Consider the following 26,587-nt stretch of genomic DNA (forward strand, 5'->3'; position numbering starts at 1 on the left):
AGGAAACCAGAGCACCCAGAGGAAACTCACGCAGACACAGGGAGAATGTGCAAATTTCACACAAACCGTTACCCGAGGGTGGAATCAAACCCAGGTCGCTGTGGTGCTGTGAGGAAGCACTGCTAACTGCAGTTGCCCTGGAGCAGAGGCTGAGGGGTGACCTTATAGAGGTTTATAAAATCTTGAGGGGCATAGATAGTGTGAAAGGTCAAGGTCTTTTTTCTAGGGTAGGAGAGTCCAAAACTAGAGGGCATAGGTTTAAGGTGAGGGGAAAGATTTAAAAGAGGCTGGGGTGGGGGGGTGGAATTTAAAGGGGCCGGGGGAGATTTAAAGGGGGCCTGAGGGGCAGCCTTTTCATGCGGAGGGAAGTACATGTATGGAATGAGATGTCACAGGAATTGGAGATGGCAGGTACAATTACAACGTTTAAAAAGCTTCCGGATGCATATAAGAGGAGGAAGGCCTTAGAGGGATATGTGCCAAATGCTGGCAAACAGGACGGAGTCAGATTGGTGCAGATGATTTGGACTGAAGGGTCTGTTTCCGTGCTGTATGACTCAATGACTACAGAGCTTGGCAGCTCCACAGTGGCCAATGACTTCAGCTCAAAGCACCAGCCCCTCTCCTGGGCAACAGCTCAAATGGCAAGGCCCCTGGAGCAGACAGTCCACAGGCAACAGAACAAACAGGAGTGTCTTTCCTGGAACAAGCATTACAAAGAAAAGTTGTATCCTTGGGAGTTTAGAAGAGTCAGAGGTGACTTAATTGAGACACAAGATCCTGAATGGAGTTAACTGGGCAGATGGATGTTTCCTCGTGTGGGAGAATCTAGAACTAGGGGTCACTGTTCAAAAATAAAGTGTTGCCCATTTAAGATAGAGATGATAAAACATTTTTTCACTCAGGGATTTGAAAGGTGGGGAATTGGCTTCCTCAAAAGGAGGAACACAGTTTAAAAATAAGGGGTAGGCCATTTAGAACAGAGTTGAGGAAAAACTTCTTCACCCAGAGAGTGGTGGATAAATGGAATGCTCTGCCCCAGAAGGCAGTGGAGTCCAACTCTCTGGATGCTTTCAAGAAAGAGATAGACAGAGCTCTTAAAGATAGTGGAATCAAGGGTTATGGGGATAAGGGAGGAACTGGATACTGATTGTGGATGATCAGCCATGATCACAATGAATGGTGGTGCTGGCTCGAAGGGCCGAATGGTCTACTCCAGCACCTATTGTCTATTGTCTAAAAGGCAGTGGGATGAAGAATCGATAAATATTTTAAAGGCAGAGGTAAATGAAATCTTGGTGATCAGTAACTAACACCAGTTAACATTAACAGTGCATCAGGGATCTTCAAAACCAGAAAGAAAAACTAAATTAAATCAACTTTCCCTAAATCCATGAAAGATTTATAACAAAAACAGGTAAATTAATGGATCAAATTCTGTTCAATTGGATTTGAGCCAACAGTGGTTCCATAGCCTCCACCAAAAGGCGATGACGTGGAGTGGACTGGGGCGAGTATCATCAGAAAACACAAGCTTTCGGAGCCTCAGTCCTTCTTCAGGTGTGAGAAAGAAAGGTAGTGTCAGACACATAATTTATAAATAAAAGGTCAAGGGTTCTCACCATCGATGAGGATGTACTAAACAAACTTAAGATGCTGCTAAATCTTTAATCAGCTAAAAGGTTTTAATTGTTTAGTAAGCATACGTAAATCCCAAAATTCCTTTCAAGTCATGGTCAGATTGTACATTCGCAAAACAATGCAGATGCTCTGACAATGAATGAATGGTCACCATGTAACGATCGCCAGACAGGGGCTCCCTCCCAGTGGGGAACACTTTAGCGGTCAAGGACATTTAGCCTCGGAGCTTTAGGAAAACGGCCTCCAAGGCAGGCTTCGAGATACATCGGAAGGCACAGTCACTGAGGAGAGACTGGTAGTCAAGTCCCGTCCCCACGAGGGCAGCCTCAACTAGGATCTTGGGTACATGCCGCTCTGCGGGTGACCGCATCACATTATATACACACACACACACACAAGCTCTTCACGACCCCTCAACCCCTGCCCGCACGCTCCCCCCACTGCCCCCGAACCACACACATGCTCTCCCTGCTGCCGCACCCACTGCACCCCCCCCCAAACACACATACACACAGGCTTTTTGCGCCCCTTGCGCCCCCCCCCTGCCGCCCCAGGGACAAACATACTCCCCAATCGTCCCTCCCCACACACACACACCTCCCCAACCCATATGCGCGCGCACACACACACACTCGTTCCCCCCCCCCACGCATGTACACAAACATGTTCACCCCCACTCTCACAGACGTTGCCCCCACCCACGTGCGCGCACGTACGCTCAAACATTTCTCTCACCCCACCGCTCACGCACACACACACCCACACAGCCCCCACCACCACCGCACACACACACACACACACACACACCCACCCACACCGCGCGCACACACACACACACACACACACACCCCCCACCACCACCGCGCGCGCACACACAGCCCCCACCACCACCACGCACACACACACACAGCCCCCACCACCACCGCGCGCACACACACAGCCCCCACCACCACCGCGCGCACACACACACACAGCCCCCACCACCACCGCGCGCACACACACACACAGCCCCCACCACCATCGCGCGCACACACACACACACACAGTCCCCACCACCACCACGCACACACGCACACACACAGCCCCCACCATCACCGCACACGCGCACACACAGCCCCCACCACCACCACACGCGCACACGCAGCCCCCACCACCACCGCACGCGCACACGCAGCCCCCACCACCACCGCGCGCGCACACAAGCAGCCCCCACCACCACCGCGCGCACACACACACGCAGCCCCCACCACCACCGCGCGCACACACACAGACCCCACCACCACCGCGCACACGCGCACACACAACCCCCACCACCACCGCACGCGCACACGCAGCCCCCACCACCACCGCGCACACGTACACACACAACCCCCACCATCACCGCGCACACACAGCCCCCACCACCACCGCGCACACGCGCACATGCAGCCCCCACCACCACCGCACGTGCACACGCAGCCCCCACCACCACCGCACGCGCACACACAGCCCCCACCATCACCACACGAGCACACGCACACACACACCCCCCACCACCACCACCACACACACACGCGCGCACACACACAGCCCCCACCACCACCGCGCACACGCGTGCGCACAGCCCCCACCACCACCGCACGCGCACACGCAGCCCCCACCACCACCGCGCACACGCGCACATGCAGCCCCCACCACCACCGCACGCGCACACGCAGCCCCCACCACCGCGCACACGCGCACACGCAGCCCCCACCATCACCGCACGAGCACACGCGCACACACAACCCCCACCACCACCACCACACACACACGCGCACACACAGCCCCCACCACCACCGCGCACACGCAGCCCCCACCACCACCGCACGCGCACACGCAGCCTCCACCACCACCGCGCACACGCGCACACGCAGCCCCCACCACCACCGCACGCGCACACGCAGCCTCCACCACCACCGCGCGCACGTACACACACAACCCCCACCATCACCGCGCGCACGTACACACACAACCCCCACCATCACCGCGCACACACAGCCCCCACCACCACCGCGCACACGCGCACACGCAGCCCCCACCACCACCGCACGCGCACACGCAGCCTCCACCACCACCGCGCGCACGTACACACACAACCCCCACCATCACCGCGCACACACAGCCCCCACCACCACCGCGCACACGCGCACACGCAGCCCCCACCACCACCGCACGCGCACACGCAACCCCCACCACCACCACCACACACACACGCGCACACACAACCCCCACCACCACCGCGCACACGCGCACACACAACCCCCACCACCACCACCACACACACACAGCCCCCACCACCACCGCGCGCGCACACAGCCCCCACCACCACCGCACGCGCACACAGACACACACACCTTCATATTTATTTATAAATTCTGTGTCTGATACTATCTCTCTCAATAACACTTGAAGAAGAGGTTCTGAAAGCTTGTGTTTTCAAATAAACCTGTTCGACTAGCCTGCTGTGTTCATCCAGCCTCACATTTTTATTATCTTAAATGAACAGAAGCCTGACTTTCAGGGACTCTCTGGGTATTGATTGCCTCAGGAGCACTAGTTTGAAAAGGTTTTTCTACTAACAGTATTAGGGGGATGGCATCATGAGAGGGGGAGAGAGTGAGATGAACAGGAGTTCAGCGCCAGGGACCAGAGTTCAGTTCCAGCCTCGGGCACCTGTCTGTGTGGAGTTTGCACATTCTCCCCGTGTCTGTGTGGGTTTTCTCCGGGCGCTCCAGTTTCCTCCCACAGTCCAAAGACGTGCTGGTTAGGTGGATCGGCCATGCTAAATTGCCCATAGTGTTCGGGGTGTGTGGGTTATAGGGGGATGAATTTGGGTGTGATGCATCAATGGGCAGTGCGGACTTGTTGGGCCGAAGGGCCTGTTTCCACACTGTAGGGAATATATAATCTATAACTTGGTGTTATGTGATTTCTGAATTTGAAGAAAAGCAGAGCCAGTAAAGACAGGGGAATCAAGTCTGAGGATAGCAAGGACAGCATCTCTCATCTGCCTACTGCTAGTCTTTAGTACATTTCTCAATATCCGTGTCTGTGGAATCTACACTTCAAAAGGAGTAAAGAGGTTTCAAAGCTGAACAGGAGGGGTTTGTTGTTTAAAGACTGTGAAATATTAACCATCACTTCTTGGTTATACACAAGGCAGCATTTTAAATCCTTACCTTCACTGAGTCTTTCCACAATTGACAATGATTCGGACAGTCGAACACAACTTGAGCCATCCTGAAAGCAAAAAGTGGCAAACATTAAGACTGATAAGTCCCGAGGGTCAGACCAGATTTATCCTAGGTTGTTCCGGGAAGCGAAAAAGGAGGTTGCTAAGCCACTGGCAAAGATCTTTGCTTCCTCACTCTCCACAGGAGTCATACCAGAAGACTGGAGGGAGCCAAATGTTGTTTCTCTTTTCAAGGAATAGGGAAATCCCTGGAAATTATAGACCAGTCAGTCTTACGTCTGTGGTCAGCAAGGTTTTGGAAAGAATTCTGAGGGATAGGATTTATGACTATTTGGAAAAGCATAGCATGATTAAAGGGAGTCAGCATGGCTTTGTGAGGGGCAGGTCATGCCTTACAAATCTTATTGAGTTCTTTGCGGAAGGTTGACGAGGGTCGAGCAGTGGATGTGGTGTACATGGACTTCAGTAAGGCATTTGATAAGGTTCCCCATGGCAGGCTCATTTATAAAGTCAGGAGGTATGGGATACAGGGTGATTTGGCTGTCTGGATTCAGAATTGGTTGGTTGACAGGAAGCAGAAAGTGGTTGTAGATGGTAAGTATTCTGCCTGGAGGTCAGTGCTGAGTGGTGTCCCACAGGGGTCTGTTCTTGGGCCTCTGCTCTTTGTAGTTTTTATAAATGACTTGGATGAGGGGGTTGAGGGGTGGGTTAGTACGTTTGCTGATGACACAAAGGTTGGAGGTGCCGTTGATAGTATCGAGGGCTATTGCAGGCTTCAGCGAGACATTGACAATGTGCAGAGCTGGGCTGAGAAATGGCAGATGGAGTTCAACCTGGATAAATGCAAAGTGATGCATTTTGGAAGGTCGAACTTGAATGCTGATTATAGGATTAAAGGCAGGATTCTCGGCAGTGTGGAGGAACAGTGGGATCTTGGTGTTCAAGTGCATAGCTCCCTCAAAGTTGCCACCCAAGTGGATAAGGTTGTTAAGAAATCATATGGTGTTTTGGCTTTCATTAACAAGGGGATCGAGTTTAAGAGCCGCGAGGTTTTGCTGCAGCTCCACAAAACCCTGGTGAGACCACACTTGGAATATTGTGTCCAGTTCTGGTCGCTCTATTATAGGAAAGATGTGGAGGCTTTGGAGAGGGTGCAAAGGAGGTTTACCAGGATGCTGCCTGGACTGGAGGGCTTGTCATACGAGGAGAGGTTGACTGAGCTCGACTTTTCTCACTGGAGAGAAGGAGGAAGAGAGGTGGCCTGATCGAGGTGTACAAGGTAATGAGAGGCACGGATAGAGTCGATAGCCAGAGATTTTTCCCCAGGGCAGAATTGACTGCCACGAGGGGTCATAGTTTTAAGGTGTTAGGAGACGTCAGAGGGAGGTTCTTCACCCAGAGAGTTGTGAGCACATGGAATAGTTTGCCAGTGGTAGTCGTGGAAGCGGAGTCATTAGTGACATTTAAGCGACAGCTGGACATGCACATGGACAGCAGTGAATTGAGGGGAATGTAGGTTAGGTTATTTTATTTTTGGATTAGGATTATTCCACGGCACAACATTGTGAGGCCGAAGGGCCTGTACTGTGCTGTACTTTTCTATGTTCAATGTAACTTTGGAAGCTGGCAATTTCAAAACTCAGTTCAGCGAATAAACATCAGCAACACAAAGGCAGCTTGGCTATCCCCTGACACGGAAACATCAATATATTCTGTTGTAATGCAGGCAACTGTGTATATATAGAGGACTCCAACCCAACTCCAGATTACCCAGCTATACACCTATGACAGTTTGCTAGCCTGCACCCCTTCCCCCGCCCCTGTGCGCGCACACGCACACAAACACAAACAGCAGCACACAGCTTGCACTCTAACCTGTGAGGAGCCTGTAGCTTTGCTCAGTTGCTCCTGCAGCTGATAAATATGTTTCTCCACCTCTTGTAGATCTCGAAGTAGCTGCTGCGTTGGGTTTCTTGCATACTTCTCCTTAAGTTGCTGTTTTAAAAAGCATAAATAATATCTCAATTCAATAACTGGTTCAACACTGCAGCTGCACAAAACAGTCTAGGCTTCCTTGCCCAACCAGAGCAGTCATAGAATAAGCAAAGTCTCCACCAAATTTCTGGCACGTCAACACTCAGCCATAATTATCCACAACCAGCACAACATTTTCAATCACACAAAGATAGAGAGCAATTGATATTGGAACTTACAGGAGTGTTTGATGTGGATAGCGTACAGAAAACTTTACTCTGTTTCTAACTCCGTGCTGTTCTTGTCTGGGGAGTGTTTGACGAGAACAGTATGAAGCAAATTTACTCTATATCTGTGCTGTCCCTGTTTGCGAATGTTCAATGAGGACAGTGTCAAGGGAGGTTTACAGTGTATCTAACCTCGTGCTGTCACTATCCTCAGAGTACCTGATGAGGTAAAGTATAGAGGTAAGCTTTACTCTGTATTAACTCATGTTGTCCTTGTTCTGAGAGTGTTTGACACTCATTTTCAGATCTGTTACCTTAGCTATTGGAAATATACTGTGACCCAAGTAACTGGGTTGGTTACTAATTGTCTCATCTCATTTGATGCTGGATTTTAAACTTTGATACTGAGGTAAAACAAACAAGATCTCACGATTTATGTAGTTTTTTATTAAATGCTAGTCATGACTTACTTGCAGCTGCCGTTTCTCAGTGCCCAGCATGTTTCTCAGGATTTCAACCTTTTGATTGTGTACAAGGGTGTCTTCCTATAGCAGGTGAAGGGGAAGAAGTTGACTGTTACTCCTCAGCTTTTGCTCCACTGAATTGATTAAAACCAGCTAAGTTGTCAGAAAGAAGTACTGCTGATCTCACAGACAGAACTGTGGAGATACTATAATATACATACATCAAATGCTCGCAGAGAGGAAGAAATAAATTTTCATTATGGCCTCTGCTAAACCAATGCTTGACTCTAGTGTGATTTGAGCAAGATGACACACAGTTTACGTACAGGTCTATCCTGTTGCAGGAGGAGCTTTAGGCTCCGCTGTGACAGAAGTTCTTGCTTACCTAGAGTGCATGTAGCACAATTGCTCAAGTATCACCACTGAAGAAAGTGGCATTGAATCATTTCCAGCATCTCTCCATCCAGCTGCAGCCAACAGTTTCTCACTCAGCCCAGCAATAAAACACAGCCACTCCCTCTCCCACTGGGGGCATTATCCTGACCCAGTGATGGCTTGAGACCAAACCCCCTGCCCATCAACAACCCATGATTCTCCCATTTTCCCCACCACGCCCCTCCCACAGTGAGTAATATGGGGACGTGTGACTGCTCTCCAGTGCTATCCTTTGGGATGTCACGAACAAAGCCTAACTTACACAAGACTTGATCAGGATTTCTGCAGCTCAGAGAATGCTGATCAGACAGTGCCCATTTTACACAACACCATGCCCAGGGTGACCCTGAGGCCACAGGGAGTCCCATGTGAATCTCATTTTCCTTTGGTCAACATGGATCCAAAACAAAACTCTACATACTTACCGCCACAGGCATGGGGCTAGTGATCCTCTCTGGGCAGCTGCTACTTGAAACATGTGGGGAGAATGTTGGATTTGGGGATATTGCTCCTTGTTGACCAGGAAAGAAGAAAGTCCCAGGATCTCCATCGGTTGCAGTGAGTGGGATCTGCGGAGAGCCAGGCGGGCGGCCCAGTACTGTGAGGGCCACATATGACCCAGCTAGTAACAGAAAACAAACAGAATATACATCACAAAATCCACCAGCTATTACCATTTCTGACTGAGATAGGCTATGATGACACTCATGATGATCTTGCTGTGTTGGCTATTGGCTGTCTTTTTGCTTCCTATGTTACAAAATGAATTGTCCTGTAACAACACAACACTTCACTGGCTCTAAAACACATTACAAAGGTAATTTTCTCATGGTATAAAATACAAAGCTCTTCTTTGCCCAATAGTTAGTCAACCCTGAAAAAACATACAATTTAGGGAGAGTAGGCATTTGGCCTCTCCAGCACACTCTGCCATTCAATAACATCTCGTTGGAACTTTCCTGTTTAGATCCATAACTCAACTCCCTTGTTCATTGAAAATCTACCTCTGATTTTAAAATACTATGACCCCTATGAGTTTCTCATCTCCAAGAGGAAACATTTCTTTAGCATCAACATTGTCAAGTGCCTCAGAATCTTGTACGTTTTAATAAGATCACCTCATCCCTCTAAAGTTAAATTGATACAGGGCCAGCCTATCCAAAATTTTCTCATATGATAATCTCTTAATCCCAGGAATCAGTCGAGTGAACCTTCTCTGAACTGCTTTTCTCGCATTAATATCCCTTCTCAAGTGAGGAGTTCAAAAGTGTACACAGTCCTCCAGGTGTCGTCTTACCAAAGCCTTTTTTAACTGCAGCAAAACATTCCTACTTTTATATACCATTCCCTTTGCAATAACCAATTGGAAGGAAATGGCTATCCTAATCATATTGCGTCTGTTTACCTGGTTTCAGTGATTCAAGTATCAGGACTTCTAGATTCCCCTTCTCTTGCAATCTCTTACCATTCTAATAATATGCTGTGCTTCTACCTTTTCTGTCATCACATTATTCTATACTACACACCACTTGCCAAAGAGGAAACAAGCGAGAAAATTACACTCAGATATCTTCAACGGGAGAATCCCGGAGGGCTACCGCCGAGACAGCATCAAGTCACAAGGTCAGTGCCAAGTGATCACTGCATTGGTACAGTTGCCATGTTTCAGATGAGATATCAAACTCCAACCATGTATGTATTCAGTTAAAAATTAACACTTCCAAAATCCTCTTCAAAGTGGAAAGTGCATTGAAACAATTAAACATGCCGCTATTTTCCTGAGATTACGTCTACCTTTGCAAATCATTGAACATATATCCAGTAATATCAGATGAACAATGTGTTAGATAAATAAGGGTTGTTGGGAGCAGGGGGTGGTGCCAGATGGCTGACAAATATCTTGCTGTGTGTCACTAAGTCACAAAGGTCAGGATACCCAATGGCTACCAGATTTTGGGGAGACATCATTAAGGCCCATTTTCACTCACATTTAATTAACCGGACTACCTCCACATGGTTTGAGTGCGTCACCAGTGATCCATTAACCTGCAGAAATAATAACTTTATTAAACTTTGCTAAGTATTTGCCAATACAACAATGTAGGCAATATTGGTCTCAAAACACTGGTTTGTATTTATGAAGCAAAAATAAAAATCATCAAAACAGTTCTTCTCTCAACAACAGTCTACAACTAATTAACCAAATCACTCACACAGAGAAACCAAGGATCACTCAGGGTTCCTGATTCCTGGCAAAATACAGCGGATGCTAGAAATACTAAATAAAAACAGAAAATGCTGGTAACATTCTGAAGGACAACTTGAAAGTTAACACTGTTCTCTCTCCACGCACATGGCCAGAGCTGCTGACTATATCCAGAATATTCTGTCTTAATTCTGGCTCCTTACTGGAAAATGCCTCAATGTGCTCACTTTGCAATAGCAGGGTCAAATGCGGCTGTGATGACTCCTAGGAATTGCCTATTGACACTCATTGGCCTAGCTCATGAACAGATCTAACCCAAAACTAAATTGACGGAATAAAACAATTACAAACTACTGACATTTCCGAAAAACAAGAGAGAACATAAGAGTAATCGAAAACAAGAGCAAGATAGATTTGCACCAGCACATAAGGTAAGGGCTTGGAAAATTTCAACATTTTACTTGGGATTTTAGAAAACCTTTGTCAAAGTTCCACATTAAAAAGTTCTAATTAACTGAAAGTGAGTACTTGGTGCTCAAAGGAGTCAGATATTTACACAAGTATTTGAACTGATCGTGTTAAAATTCTACTCCAGGTGAGATAATGTGGGGCAAAAATATAAGTGGCCAAAACACAAAATTGTACAACAACAAGATACTAAGACCTATCTACTAGGAACTCAAACCACATAGCTAAATATATCAGGGTGGATGACATGCCTCACCTTAATGATTCTATCTCCCTGCTGCACACCTGCACGAACAGCTGCCCCATCTGTCAGAGAAATACATGGAGAATTAAAACAGACCCAGCACAAATAGACCAGCAATCCTGCTTCTCGCTGAACATATTTCAGAAGTTGAATACAGTTTACTGAAGTTTCCAACTGCATCTGCACAGATTAGAGAAGGAACATTCAAATCAGGTAGAAAATTGCCTCCCCACAAAACAGCAGAAAGTTTGTGAAGCGTGTAGTTGGTGCAGAATTACCCTCTTTGACGGATTGGACAAATACAGGATTATCGCCACTGACTGTCAAGCCAAATCCATTCTCATCTCTCTGGATTATGACACAGCGTTGAACCAGACCTGGATAAAATGAAACAGTAAAATCAGTGGGTAACTTCCTTAATCATTATCACTCAAAGCAAAGAAATCTGACCTGGGGGCTGCTGTCATGGTCCCAAAACCTCAGAACGATCAACCATAGTAGAGGAACGGACATCCCTCCCAAACTATCCCATCTAACCTCATGAGAGATGCACAGTTACCCTCGGCGCACACACTAAGCCTTATTAAGAATGCATGAACTGGCAGCTGGCCCTGCTCTGCAATTCAATCAAATCACAGTTCATAATCTACCTACATCCCATCCTCATAAAATATCTCTTTTATCCAAAATGTGACTCCCCTCACTCAAATACGCTCAATGTGATGAACATCCACAGATCTAAAGAGTACAGAAATACAAAAGATCCACAATTCTTTCAATGAAGAATTTTCTTCTCTTGAGTTCTCAATGTCCTTACTCTAAGACAATAACACCCCGTTCAAGATTTCCCAATTGCAGAAACCCACTTTGCAACCATCCTTTGGGAGAGTTAGTTCAACAATTCAAACTCTACTCAATGCTTGTTGACTTGATCATGTTTCAGATAGTAACATCCCAGCCTGAGAAGTTGATAGACCTTACAGTATTTAATATTTTTGGAATAGGCGAGAAACAGACTAAATTTAGTTAGTAACATTTGGCAAAGCAAATTTGCTTTCTCATCCCACACAATGAACTGTAATGAAGAAAAGATTCAGCCCCTTTCATGACTCCTACCTCAGCACCACCAAACTTGCTTTATTAAAGCAAGAAGAATGTAAAACAATGTGCTGTGATTCTGTAAGTGCTCAATCTCTATACACATCTCACTACTATTCAGCAATAGATCAGTTGCTATGTGAACCCAGAGCCCCAAGAACAGAATCCATTCAGTTTATGCATCAATGACTGGTTCTCTGAAGAGATATTCATCATGTGGGTGCCCTGCAGACAGTAAACCATCAGCGATGAGGCAAGAGGATTAGCAGTACACATACACTGACTACAGAATTATCAAATCCTCAAGTATCAACTATCACCATGACTGGGAGCCATTCACTGAGAAATAGCGATACAGACCAGAAACTCTGCACATTTCTGCAAAATGTAGGACAATAGGGAGGGCATAGTGATGTTCAGCAACTCACTGCTCCCAAAATCCAGTGACAGCATAGCCACAGCTGAATCCAAACTGACCATTCAAGTACCTTCTAGGTCCATCTTCCAATAAAACCATTAAGGTGTTTCATTCTTTGAGAACAGTGCCAATGGAAGTTGCATATTTTGCCACAATCACTGCTCACTTTGGGTCCAATGGTGCAGCAGTGTTACATTTCTGAGCCATGAGGTCAGATTCAAGTCCCACCTGTTACAGAGATGTGCTACAATAGGTCGAAACATTGTTTAAAAATACCTGTTCATACCTGCTCAGTAGTGGATGACTAGTCTCCAAACATTGAAATACCGGTGCAGAAAATAGGCTCTTGCTTTCAGTTGTGTCTTACCTGTTGGGTCAAACTCGTAGAGAGGTGATTTCTCGGAGTTCTTTTTGTCATGCTTCTTATCAGGCGAGAGATCCTTGTTCAGTATGCTTCCTTGCCTGTGACAAAACAGCTCAATCATGACAATCAGATCACAACACAACTAGCACCTACTTGTGGACATTATTCAAATTGCACCCCCACTGCAGTTTCTCTCTCATTGTGCAAACTGCACAGCCTCTCTGTGTAAAATGAAATTATCAGTGCTGTAACACTAATCTTTGGCCTTATCTGCAATTCCATGCCTGCTCCATAATTAGTTAATAACATGTCAACCTCAAATTAAAAATTAAAGACAGAGCAATTAGTGTCCTCTGGAGGGCAAAATTCCAACAGTTCACAACCTTGAAGGAAGACACTTGGCCTTCAGTGCTAAACTGAAACAAACTAGGAGTAGGCCGTTCAGCGCCTCAAACCTGTTCCACCATTCAATAAGATAATAGTTCATCTAATTGCCCCCTCAACTCTATTTCTGACTAATTCTAACAACCCTGTTGTTAAAACAGAATCTATTGACCTCAGTCTTAAAAATATTCAATGATCCTGCCACCTGCAGAGTGGGAAGTTTCACAAGCTCTCAACCCTTAGAAAAAATGTCTCATCTCCATTTTAAATGGGAGGCTGATTATTTTTAAATTGTGTCCCCTACCTCTAGCCTCAGCCATAAGGGAAACCTCCGTTTAGCATCCAGCCTTGAAGTCCCATTACAATCATATATATTTCAATAAAACCACTGTCATTCTTCTGGGCTCCACAGAATACAGTTTCATTCTAAAACAATCCCTCCACACAGGAATCAGTCCCATAAATCACTATTGCTCCCAACTAACACATGTATATACTTCTTCAGATAAATGAGATCATTGCTGCAAACTGTATTCACAGCATCTCACCAAACATTAAAAAACCTTAGCCAAGCTTTCTTAGTTTTGCACATCAAATCTCTTGAAATAAAGTTTAATTTATGATTTATTGGTCTAATGGCTTACTGTATCTGTGATTTTACATAGGGGTTTCTTGGTCTCTACATATAGCAACATTTACTAGCCTATCAACATTTAAAAATTATACAGCTTTGGTGCTGTACCCATCAAAGTAGAAAGCTTCACATTTCCCCTCACTACACACAATTTGTCACGTTCTTCTCCACTCTACTTGCTTACATCCCAGTCTCTCTCAAGTGTCCTCTTCACAGCTTGTTCTCCCATTTAACATGGCTTCATCAGTAAAGCCGTATACATTACATTCACTCCTCTAACCTAAGCCATTAAAATATATTGTAAATAGCTGTAATTCTGCTAGCTCAAAGTCAACAAAAAGCTAATGGAACACAGTACAGCAAGAACATAGAAAATAGGTGCAGGAGTAGGCCATTTGGCCCTTCAGGCCTGCACCACAATTCATAGAATTGCTACAGTGTAGACCCAGGCCATTCCACCCATCGAGTCCACACCGACCCTCCAAGCAGCATCCCACCCAGACCCACCCCCTATATTTCCCTCCCAAGACACTACTGGCAATTTAACACAGGTGGGCAGCACAGTGGCTCAGTGGTTAGCACTGCTGCCTCACAACACCAGGGACCCGGGTTCAATTTCACTCTCGGGCGACTGTCTGTGTGGGATTTGCACATTCTCCCCGCGTCTGCATGGGTTTCCTCCGGGTGCTCTGGACTGTGGGAGGAAACCAATTGGTGGATTGGCCATATTAAATTGCCCGTAGTGTTCAGGGATGTGTAGCTTAGGTGGGTTATAAGAGGATGCGTCTGGGTGGAATGCTCCAAGGACTGGTGTGGACTTGTTGGGCCAAAAGGCCTGTTTCCACACTGCAGGGATTCTACGGTTATGATCAATCCACCTAACTTGCACATCTTTGCAATCATGCAATATCAGTACCCCGTTCCTGCCCTCTCCCCATACCCTTTGATCCCTTTAGCCACACAGGAACATGTACAGCAACTTCTTCAACATATCTAGTGAATTGGTCCCCACAGCTTCCTGTCAGAAAGAATTCCACAGGTTCAAAACTCTCCGAGTGAAGAAATTCTTCCTCATCTCAGTCCTGAATGGCTAGCCCTTTAGTCCAGTTCTGGGCTTCCCTAACATTGGGAACATTCTTCCCACATCTAGCCTGTGCAATCCCATCATCAGGATTTTATAGGTTTCTGAGATTCCTCCTTCATTCTTCTAAATTCCAGTGAATACAAGCCCAATCGATCCAGTCTTTCCTCATACATCAGTCCTGCCACCCTGGGAATCAGTTTGATGAACCTTTGTCAAACTCCCTCGATAGCAAGAATGTCCTTCCCTAGTCTAGGAGACCAAAACTGCACACAATACTCAAGGTGTGGTCTCACCAAGGCCCTGTATAACTACAGCAAGACATCCTTATTCCAACACTCAAATTCCTCTTGTTATGAAGGTCAACATGCCATTAGCTTTCCTCACTGCCTGCACAGTCACATACCAGCCTTCAGCAACTGGTCCACCATGACACCCAGGTCTCATTGCACCTCACCTTTTCCTTTTTTTCTCTTTATTCTTAATGGGATGAGGACATTGCTGATCAGTCAGCATTTATTGCCCATTCCCAATTGCCCAGAGGGCAGTTCAGAGTCAACCACATTGCTGTGGGTCTGCAGTCACACGCAGGCCAGACAGGGGTGAGGATGGCAATTTCCTTCCCTAGAGGACATCAGTGAACCAGATGGGTTTTCCGACCATCGACAATGAATTCATGGTCATCATTAGATTCTTAATTCCAGATTTGTTGAATACAAATTCCATCACCTGCTGTGGCAGGATTCAAACCCGAGTCCATAGAACGTTACTGTGTCTCTGGATTAACAGGCCAAAGATAATACCACTAGGCCATCGCCTCCCCTTAACTGCCATCATTCAGATAATAGTCTGCCTTCCTGTTTTTGCAACGAAAGTGGATAACCTCACATTTATCCATATTATACCGCATTGCCAGGTACTTGCCTACTCAACCAGTCTGTCCCAGTCACCTTGCAGCCTCTTAGCACCCTCTTCACAGCACACACTGCCACCCAACTTAGTGTCATCTGCAAATTTGGAGATATTGCATTCAATTCCTTCATCCAAATTGGCAAGGTCTATTGTGAACAACTGGGGTCCCAGCACTGAACCCTGCAGCACTCCATTCGTCACTGCCTACCACTCTGAAAAGGGCACATTTATTCCAAATTTCTGCTTCCTGTCTGCCAACCAGCTCGCAATCCAAGTCAATGCATTTTCTCTGATACCATGTGCTTTAATTTTCCTTACTAAACTTGCGTAGAACGTTGTCAAAAGCATTTTTAAAGTCCAGGTACACAACATCTACTGGTTCACCACTATCTATTCTACTGGTCAAATCCTCAAAAAAATTCCAGAAAATTTGCCAAGCATAATTTCCTTTTTGTGAATCCATGCTGACTACGACCAATTCTGTCACTGCTTTCCAAATGCTCAGTTATTACATCTTTAACAATTGACTCCAGCATTTTCCCCAACACTGATGTCAGGCTACCTGGCCTATAATTCCTCACTCTCACTCTCACTCGTTTCAAACAGTGGAGTTCCATTAGCTACCCTCCAGTCCACTGGAACTCTTCCAGAGTATACAGAATGCTGGAAAATGATCACCAACACGTCCAATATTTCTAGGGCAACTTCCTTAAGTACTCTGGAATGCAGAGTATCAGACCCTGGGGGCTTAACAGGTTTTAATCCCAATTTCCTCAATACCATTTCCTGAGAAATGAGGATTTCCTTCAGCTCCTTCCTCATGTTTGACCCTCTGTCCCCTAGCATTTCTTGAAGATTATCTGTGTACTCCTTTGCGAAGACAGATTCAAAATGTTTGTTCAATTTGTCCGCCACATTTTTGCTGCCCATTAAGAATTCACCATAAGACACAGGAGCACAAATTAGGCCATTTGGCCCATCAAAACTGCTCCACCATTCAATCACGGCTGATAAAGTTCTCAACCTCATTCTCTGGCTTTCTCCCAGTAACCTTTGATTCCCTTTGACAATCAAGAACCTATCTATCTCAGTCTTAAATCTACTCAATGACCTGGTCTCCACAGTTTTTTCTGGCAATGAATTCAACAGATTCACCACTCTCTGGCTAAAGACAGCATGCAGCACAAACTCACTGGAATAGCATCATTGCTTACAAGGGACAAATTATGAGAACAAATCACAGGAACTAGGTTTCTTTCCTGAAGTGTTAACATTATGGGTTATTGAATCAAAGTTTTTGATATATATATATTCAATAGGAAAGATGGAGGAAAAATAGTTTCTTCTGACGGGGATAATCCAAGACAAAAGGATTTAATTGTGGAATTACAGTGAAGCAGTTAGGGGCGACATTCCTTCATTTAAAGGGAAGTGGAAATCTGGAGTTCCCAAATTACAAAAGCCAGGGGATCTAAGGGAACAACTGGCGCTATGATGACTGAGACAAATAGATTTGTGTCGGGTCAAATAATCTGTCAGAATATTAGGGCAGAAGGTGAATAGCCCTGTACCTGAGCTCTCCTGCATTGCTTGAAAGCTTTTAGAACTTTGGTCAATTTCACTTTGCTGTGGAAGCAGGAGAGGAAGATTCATTAGATTGCACAAAGTATTCCTCCCAGGAAGCAACCACGAGAAGCTGATTAAACTGGATCAATACTAACCTGAGTTTAGGAAAATGAGAAAATTTCATTGAAACATTCAAGGTTCTCAATGAGTTTAGCAAGGTTAACACTTAGAAGTCACTTCTCCTGACTGGTGAATGTAGAACACAAAAGGACAAAGATCGAGATAGGGAGAAATTTCTTCAAAAAAGGTTGCGAATCTTCTGAATTCTCGAGCCCAGAAGATTGTAAGTGCTCCTGGTTGAACATACTTATGGCGGAGATAGAATGTTTTTGGTCTTCAAGGGAATTAAGAGGTGCAGAGATGGATGAGAAAGCTGAATATGTAGACACAGATCAGCCACGATTGTGTCGAATGGCAGTGCCAGCTCAACAAAATACATAGTGTATTCCTGATCCTATTTCTTACAGTTTGCATTTATCCTATTGCTATAGTATTCTGATTCCCAATAACTGCAAAGTATTAAGACTGACATAGTGTCACACTCCAAGCAGCTTCAACCTCAGTTGAACTACTCAAAATGAACACCACATAACTTAAATATTTCTTTAACTTCTCTAAAAGCGCCAGCTTCTCTGCAGTCTTCTCAAACAAAACTTCATATCTGGGGTATGTCAATGAATCTTTCACTTTCTCCAAAAAACACAAAAAAAAAGACATTGCCAATGTGGCCTAATGATTTGCCCAGGATGCAAGGTGATCTGGGAAGGGACAGGGGCCAGAAATGTGGACAAAAATCTAATTACGTCGACATTTTTAATTTCTCAACTGACTCTTGGATATTCCGAGTCATCTAATCATGTTAATCCATCGCATTGAGAGCTCTTACCTGGGAAGTCTTCTGATGGGAAACCTGGGAATGAAAGAAAGTAGCCCAGGTTAGACAAGCCAGCACTGACTACGCAGCAAATCGCCCCAACCTCATTTAGTGATGATCATGCAGTAAGGACTCCTCCTTGGTTACCTAACCCATGCTTGCCCTTTCAAAGAATTAGTAATTCATTCCATATCCCTGCAACTTGTTCTTTTTCAAGTATTTATCAAACTTTTTCTGAAGGGAGATTAGTCAATCTGCTTTCAGCAGTCAGTGAAGCAGTACTTTACAGATTTCAACAATCAACTGCATTTTAAAATAAAAACTTCATCTTCCAATCAGAGTTGATTGCTGATTACCTTAAATCTGTGTCCCTGAGGTTACGAACACCCTTGTCACTGGAACATTTTATTTTTGCATATGTGTTCAGGAGATGGGGCATCACTGATAGGACAAACATTTATTGCCCAAAACCAGAGAAGCTGGGAGTTTGAGAGCTGCCATCTTAAACTTTTGAAGTCAGTATTACGTCAGGACACCCACAATGATGTTAGGAAATAAGCTTCAGGATTTTGAGCAAGCGATAGTAAAGGAATGGCAGATGTTGTTCCAAGCAACAACTAAACTGGAGGAAACAGCTCCACAAATATCCACAACCTAAATAACTGAGTGCAGTTTTGGTCATTTTGTCTGAGAAAGGATGTCCTGGCTATGGAAGGAATGCGATGAAGGTTTACCAGACTGATTCCTGGGATGGCAGGATCGACATACTAAGTGAAACTGGATTGGATAATATTCACTGAAGTTTAAAAGAATGGGGAGGGAGTACTCACAAAAACCTTTGAAAATCTATCAAGATTGGACAGGATAAATGCAGGATGGATATTCCCAATGATCAGGGAGTCCAGAATCAGGGGTCAGCCATTTAATACTGAGATGATTTTCACTCAGAGAGCAGTGAGCCTGTGTAATTCTCTTAAATACAACTCTTAGGGCTAAAGGGGTCAAACGGTATGAGAAGAAAGTAGAAACAGGGTACTGAGTTGGATATCAGCCCTGAAAATAATGAATGGTGCAGCAGACTCAAAGGGCTGAATGGTGTCCTCCTGCTTTTTCTTTGTTTCTAAAGTAGGGAGTCCATACATCAGGACAACAGAGAAGGCCGAAGCATCTACAACAAACACCAACCAGAATGTCAAGTGAATGATCCATCTCAACTTCCTCCAGAGGCCAGGCGTCAGCCGATTCACTTCACTCCATGTAATACCAAGGAATGGTTGGAGGCACAGGATACTGTAAAGGCTAGGGACCCTGAAGACATTCTGGCAACAGTATTGAAGACTTGCAAAAGTTGCTGCACCCCTAGCCAGGCTGATCCAGTACAGCTACAACGATGGCATTGACCTCACAAGGTGGACAATTGCCCAGGTATGTTCTGTACACAAAAAGCAGGACAATCCAACCTTGCTAACTATCGTCCCATCAGTCTACTCTTGACCATCATTAAAGTGATGGAAGGTGTCATCAGGCAGCACCTGCTCAGCAATAACCTGCTCACTAACACCCTGTTTGGGTTCCATCAGGGCCACTCAGCCCCTGACCTCATTACAACCTTGGTTCAAACATGGATAAGAGAGCTGGTGAGGTGACAGTGACCACCCTGGAGATTAAGGCTGCATTTGATCAAGTAGCTGACCCTCACTGTAAACACTATTACACAGTTGCTGGGTCCAGCAGCACACTGAAGCATACCTCACAAACAAGCTGTAGCTGAAGGCTTTTGTATAAAAGCAGCTTTGATTGCTTACAAATCACTGATTTATCTGCAGACTAGTGATCAGTTACCAAGACTAAGGCCTCCTGCCTGACAACAACTATGTGTTTCGTTCTCAGGTAGCTGAACAGGTTGAGGCTGTGAAGAAGATACACACAAATAATCAATGACCTCCACCACTCTGTTCTGTCCAGTACAAGCTACTTTAAGGCTGAAGAAAACCTACTTATTTTCCTCTAGAGCTGATGCAAGCACTGTTTTTTTTAATTAATGAGTCAGAGATTGTTTAAAAAAGTGTGAACCAGCCCTCTGTACCTCCTGAAAACTGGTGAAAGCATCCAGAGAAGAAGTACCAAGAATCTGTTCTTAACAGCATATGAATCATCACAGCAGACCCTGTGGACAGACCCCACAGAAATGCTTTCCCAGTTTTCCCTCTGCACATAACACCCATGTTTATTTTCTCACTGTCCTTGTGTGCATGTGTATTGGCAAGTCTACAAGAAGGTTAGAGTTTTAATTAGTAGACTTATACATCAACGGTTCATGATTGTTTATCTGCAACTAGAATCTATATTTGTAATAAATAATCATTCTTGTTAGGAACAGAAATCTGGTACCTGCTTTCTGTCACCTGGGCCTAAAAGACAGGGACATCAGAAATATCATGTACTTTCTAAAGTCTTGAACTTCTGGGGAACAGCAGGGCTAGATTTCCAGTACATTACCTCAGTGAGGTAGAGCAAGCTCAAGAAAGCCATGCAACTGGGTCCTTATTACTTACAGTAAAAAATAGCCAACTGCTTTTAATTAGAAAAAAGTAGCCTCATATTAAAAAGAACTTAAACCGTTGCTGTAGCCAACTGAAGATATGGAAAGCTGATTCACTCCCTTCTCCCCTTGTGTAACGGTTTTCTAGCATCTTACTCCGGTGAGGTATAACAGAGTAGATACCTTAGCCTTATCTTTTACACTGATGTGCTGGCCTACACACTGCACCCTCAGCACTGAGGATGGAGATGACTGTGGAACCTCTTCTGCCTGGTTGTTGTTTACATACCCACCAACTTTCACAAGTGAATATGGCAGAACTACACAGCCCTGTATATTACTTAATAAAAACCAAAAGAACTTCAGATACTGTAAATCAGGAACAAAAACAAAGTTGCTAGAAAAACTCAGCAGGTCTGGCAACGTCTGGGAAGGAAAAAAAAACAATTAACGTTTCGGGTCTGGTGACTCTTCCTCGGAACATATATCTTGCTGCTTATGCTGGTTGGTATACTAGTAGTCTTGTGTGGTAACTTCACCAGTTGGACACACCATTCTGCACTTTCCATTGAATCAGAGTTGAGTGCCTAGTTTGATGGTATTTGTAAGAGTGGGAATATGCCAGGCCATGAGCTCTCAGATTGCACTGAGTGAGATTCTGCTGTTGCTAATTGCCCTCAGTGCCTCACAGATGCCCAATCAACTAAACAGACCTCTTCGAAGATTGTCCCCCTTAGCATAGTAGCAGTGCCAAACAATGCGTTGCAGGGTACCTTCAGTGAGAGGATGGGACCTATACTCAGTTGACCAACTCACTCAGTAGTGGTGCTACTGATATGCTTTTGGTAATGATGTTGAGTCTCCCACCCACAGTAGTTCTGCACCAAGCCACCTTCAGCGAGCAAAATGGTGAATATTGATTCATCAGCCGTGGAGGGATAGTGAGTGGTAATCTGCAGTCTTTCCTTGTCCTTGTCTGAGTTGACATCACGAGATTTCATCGCAGCCAGAATCAATGCTGAGGACTCTTGGGGAAATCCTCTCCCACTGTGTACTAATGTACCACATTCTAGTGGGCTTATCTTCGCAGTGGGATGTTTAATGAGACAGTGTGTAAGGTATGATTCTGTGAGCATGACAATGTCAGGCTGCTGCTTGACTGGTGCGAGAGAAGCTCTCCCAATTGTGACACAATTCCGAGATGTCAGTAAGGAGGATGCTGCAGCATTGACTGGACTGTTTTAACTGTTGTCATTTCTAGTAACTAACTTGGTTTCATTCCTTTCTTTAAATTTTGCAATGTTTCAGAATAATGAAGTGACTTGCTAGGACACGAGGGTTAAGAGTCAGCCACATCTTTGTGGGTGTGCAGTCACATGTAGCTTACATCAGCTAAGAACAGTGGATCTCCTTCTCAAAATTACGAGTGAACAAGTTTTTACAACAACCAAAGGTAGCAACATGGTCACCATTAGACTAGCCTATCATTCCAGATTTTTTATTAAATCCAGTTTCACCATTTGGCCTGGTGGAATTCAAACCTATGCCCCACAGTCACTAGGCTTGGGCTCTGGATTACTAGTTCAGTGACACTACCACTATGATATTATCTCCCTCCAAGACATTTTACCAACCTGTTCGTGATTTTGAACATCTTGATTAAAATCTCCCTGTAACTTCCTCTGCTCTAAGAACAATTTCAGCATCTCCAGCCTGTCCACATTCACTGAAGTCCCTCAATCTTGATCCCATTCAATCAAATCACAAAGCATGTCGACTGAAATTATTCCAGCTGCTAAAAATTCAGTCAGGTGCGTAAATGTTTTTATTTCCATCAATATCCTTAATGATCCCATGCGTTTTTTTTTAAAAACGGTCTCAATCTTGCCACTTTCAAAGATTTTTGCATCTATGTCCTAAGGATCTCTGATTATGGGTTGCCTTCAAAATTGTTTTTAATGAGTGAAGCTGTACTGTAGACAGACCTATTATATGGGGGACTATAAATGAATAAGTCAGCATTTGTGTGGGATCCTGTGGGCATGGGTGAGCGAGACAGAGAGAACGCGAGCGACACAGAGAGAGAGAGAGAGAGAGAGAGAGAGAGAGAGAGAGAGAGAGAGAGAGAGAGTGCGAGCACAACAAAGAGCAAGCGACCCATATCCGAGTGAGAGTCAGTATGTGTGTGTGGGACCCATACTCCAGTTGGAGTCAGTTTGCTTGGGAGGTGTACCCCAGTGGGAGTCAGTGTGTGCGCGTGGGTGGGTCCTCATACCCCAGTGAGAGTCAATGTGTGGGGGACCTGAAAGCCAATGAGAATCAATTGCAGAAATTCACAGGAAGAGGTTGCTGTGAAGTCAGTGCCTGATGATTTGGACTCAGAAGTGGGCTGATCACAAAGGCGTAGGGAAGAATCTGTAATACCATGATAAATGTGCCCAGACCTCATGCTGCATAATCCAGCCCAAAGTCCAACGTTCATCACAAACGAAACGACAATTCTTAATGTCATTTACTAATGCTGAAAGGTATCAATCTCCCCTTTAGATTGCAGTTTTCCAAACAGACAGTCCACATTCTGGAATGAGGGATTTCTAATTCATCTTTCCTGGAAGATTATCCCAGCATTTCAAGGGAATAACATTTAGTGTAAGGAATGCTTGATAAAATTCAGCCCAAAAGTAAAACAAAATATTGTTGTTGGATTGATAGGCAGAGTCAGTCCCTACAGCAGTTTGTGCAAAGACACAGCAATATGACACAAACAGATCAGGTCATTTTTCACTGTGACTCTGCATTAAAACTGATTTAACCAGGGAGGTGGGAAGACAATTCACTAACATCCAAATCAGGGCTACCTCCATCCAGGCAGGCGGGAGCCAACAGTCATTGCACAACAAATCCATATCAGACAACCATTAAAAAGCAGTTACTGAGAAACATATGGACATTTCCTGTCGACATTTCAGAACAAACAAACGGACCTGCAGTGTTTACCCGATCATTTATCGAACCAAACAATTCACAGCCTAACATATCCTTCAGCTGATTCAGACACTGAGTCAGAGATTTTCACAGCCTGGATTCAAGAACAGGTCAAAGGCAACCCATTGCAGTTCTGCTCCTTGTGCTCACAATCTGTCTTATTCATGCATCACAGCCCTCTCAACCAATCACTCTCAGAACCCGCAGTACCGATCTGAAAGGGATAATGTTTGGTCAAGAACCCACAGAACTCTCCCCACCAGGATTTAAAAACCTACTGGGCATAGTCACCAACAGGAGGCTACACTGTCCAATGACATAAATGCCTATTTGGTTATTTTATAATGGAGCTACCATTGAGGAAATAAAAATCAACATGGGTATCAACAAAACCCACGTCAAAGCAATGCAGCTTGAAACATCAGGAAACTAGAAGCAAGACACTGTTGATGCGAATTTAAAAAGTAAAATCTAAAAAAAAAGGTCACAACGCTCCTTGAGAGGACTGGGGAGTGAGGGGAGTGAACATGAATAATGGAATGAAAGGGGGAAAAGGGAAAAGAAAACCTGAGAGGGGTATGGGGAGCTGCAGGAGTCAAGATTAATGTTATAATCCTGTGTCATCAGTTTCTGTAACAGGAATTAGAAGCTAATGTATTCTTCACCATATTCAGAACTGCTATTGGGTTGCATTAGAAAGTTTCTTCACATTTGAAACAAAAGCTTAATGCTGGAGAAACTCAGGAGGTCTGGCAGCATGTGTTGAGAGATAAACAGAGTTAGTGTGTTGAGTCCAGTAACTCTGTTCGAAGTTGGTCAACAGTTCGCAGAGTGTGGGTCTGACGCAAGGTTGCTGGACTCAAAACATTAGACCGTTTCTTTTGCACAAGATGCTGACAGATTGCCGAGTTTCTCCCAGCACAAACTGTTTCGGTTTCAGATTTCCAGCATCCAAATTTTTTGCTTTCTCATCCTTCATATTTAATATTTCTTCAAGGACCTAGTTTTGATGGACTTTGGAGAATAAATTTATTTCATGTTTCGTAGAAACATGATGATTTCTTTCAGAAAGGTTACTGACAGGTGACTGCAGGTACGAGTTTTTGTCAAAAAAAAGCTCTCTCAAAATCACATGACTGTTCAAGTAATCCACTACAGAACCCTGTTGGAGCTGTCTGCACAAAGACAAGTTTGGAGAGTTTCATCTGGTCTTCTGTGAGCGACAAGAAGCCTGCAAGAAAAGGTTGCCCAGCTGATTTCCCATTTCTGAAAATAACACCCTCTTACTGAAGTCTGCAAAACCTATTTGGTACAGGATTGCAGAAATTTCTTGATATTTCCTGAGCAAGCTATACTTGCCAAGATTCCAGAGGCCAATGTGTATGATTAGTGACTTGGTTACAAATGCTAGAACACCAGAAAATGAGAATTTGGAATTTACTAGACATTATCCTTTTGCACCCAATGATAACCTATTGGACAGAGCGCTTTTATTTTTGGTCACCTAATCTATTTGGTTTCAATTTTGCTTAAGAGAAAGTAATGTTGTGGCATTATTTAAAAGGGTAAGCATTTATAACTATGTCACGAATGTGCGGGACGTCCAAAGAAAATGCAATAATTAATCAAGTTTTGCTTCAATGATAAACCAATAAATGGATGTATTAATATATCTGATTAACAGATCTTTCTGTTCAAGCCTGATATCAGATAAAGTATTTATCCTATCATCACATAACTGGAAAAACTACTTTCATTTTGTGACCTGTAGAGTGATGGGGCACAGCAGCAATACACTCTTCTAGCCTTGGAGGTAACAACAGTAAGGAAGAGAGAGAGGGGGAGGGGGAGGGGGAGGGGAGGAGAGGGAGAGGGAGAGGGAGAGGGAGAGGGGGGAGGGGGAGGGGGAGAGGGAGAGAGGGAGAGAGGGAGAGAGGGAGAGAGGGAGAGAGGGAGAGAGGGAGAGGGGGAGAGGGGGAGAGGGGGAGAGGGGGAGAGGGGGAGAGGGGGAGAGAGGGAGAGGGGGAGAGAGGGAGAGGGGGAGAGGGGGAGAGGGGGAGAGGGGGAGAGGGGGGGAGAGGGGGAGAGGGGAGAGAGGGGGAGAGGGGGAGAGGGGGAGAGGGGGAGAGGGGGAGAGGGGGAGAGGGGGAGAGGGGGAGAGGGAGGGGGGAGAGAGGGTGTGCATGTACAAGAGCAAACATGAAAAACAATTTGACTAAGGGAATCACAGAAATGTTTACACAGACAGACGGAGACACGGGAGACCAACAGAAAATGCAAAGAGGCCAGAGTGGGATAGGTGTAGAAAGCAGACAGGGAGAGAAATGAAAAAGGTAGATTCTAGCTCAAGAACAGGAGGTAGAGTGGGGGCATACCATGGCTGGTCTCCACCACGAACATCAGTTATACAGAATAGTGATGAACTTTCCTGAAACCGTGGTTTGTATTTTCAGGACAGAGATGAAGGCTTTGGACTTCAGCATGAGAAGATAGTGTAGATGAAATCATGATATTTTTAAGACAGAGTGATTGGATTTTTGTTAGGCAGGGAAATAAACAGCTAAATTAAGTAGAAGACAGTGTGGAGTTTGATACATAAGCATTTAGCCATGATCTTACTGAATGGCAGAGCATGTTCAAGGGATAAATGATCTACTTCTGCTCCTGTTTCATAAGTCATCCACAAATATCTGTCAATCTCAAACCCGAGGTCAACAGCTGATCCACATCAGCCAGTCTTTTTAGGATAGAAACTTCCAGATTTCCTCTAACTTTTGTGCAGAACAATGCTTTTTC

General features: G+C 44.9%; 1 protein-coding gene across 3 annotated transcripts in view; it reads right to left on the reverse strand.

The window, feature by feature from the left end:
- Positions 1-26,587, reverse strand: part of LOC125466853 (rho guanine nucleotide exchange factor 12-like) — a 129,878-nt gene that overhangs the window by 81,353 nt on the left and 21,938 nt on the right. For 2 of the 3 annotated variants that reach the window (XM_059638912.1, XM_059638911.1), the window contains 9 exons: positions 18,277-18,300; positions 12,757-12,851; positions 11,152-11,250; positions 10,886-10,935; positions 9,944-10,001; positions 8,381-8,577; positions 7,527-7,601; positions 6,731-6,850; positions 4,842-4,902 (listed from right to left, as the gene is read on the reverse strand). In XM_059638912.1, coding sequence (XP_059494895.1) covers positions 4,842-4,902; positions 6,731-6,850; positions 7,527-7,601; positions 8,381-8,577; positions 9,944-10,001; positions 10,886-10,935; positions 11,152-11,250; positions 12,757-12,851; positions 18,277-18,300 — 779 coding nt within the window. The remainder of the gene's footprint in view (positions 1-4,841; positions 4,903-6,730; positions 6,851-7,526; positions 7,602-8,380; positions 8,578-9,943; positions 10,002-10,885; positions 10,936-11,151; positions 11,251-12,756; positions 12,852-18,276; positions 18,301-26,587) is intronic. The other variant, XM_059638913.1, reaches the window with a different exon arrangement.

The sequence above is a fragment of the Stegostoma tigrinum genome, chromosome 32 (assembly GCF_030684315.1).
Source record: "Stegostoma tigrinum isolate sSteTig4 chromosome 32, sSteTig4.hap1, whole genome shotgun sequence".
In the NCBI taxonomy this organism is placed as follows: domain Eukaryota; kingdom Metazoa; phylum Chordata; class Chondrichthyes; order Orectolobiformes; family Stegostomatidae; genus Stegostoma; species Stegostoma tigrinum.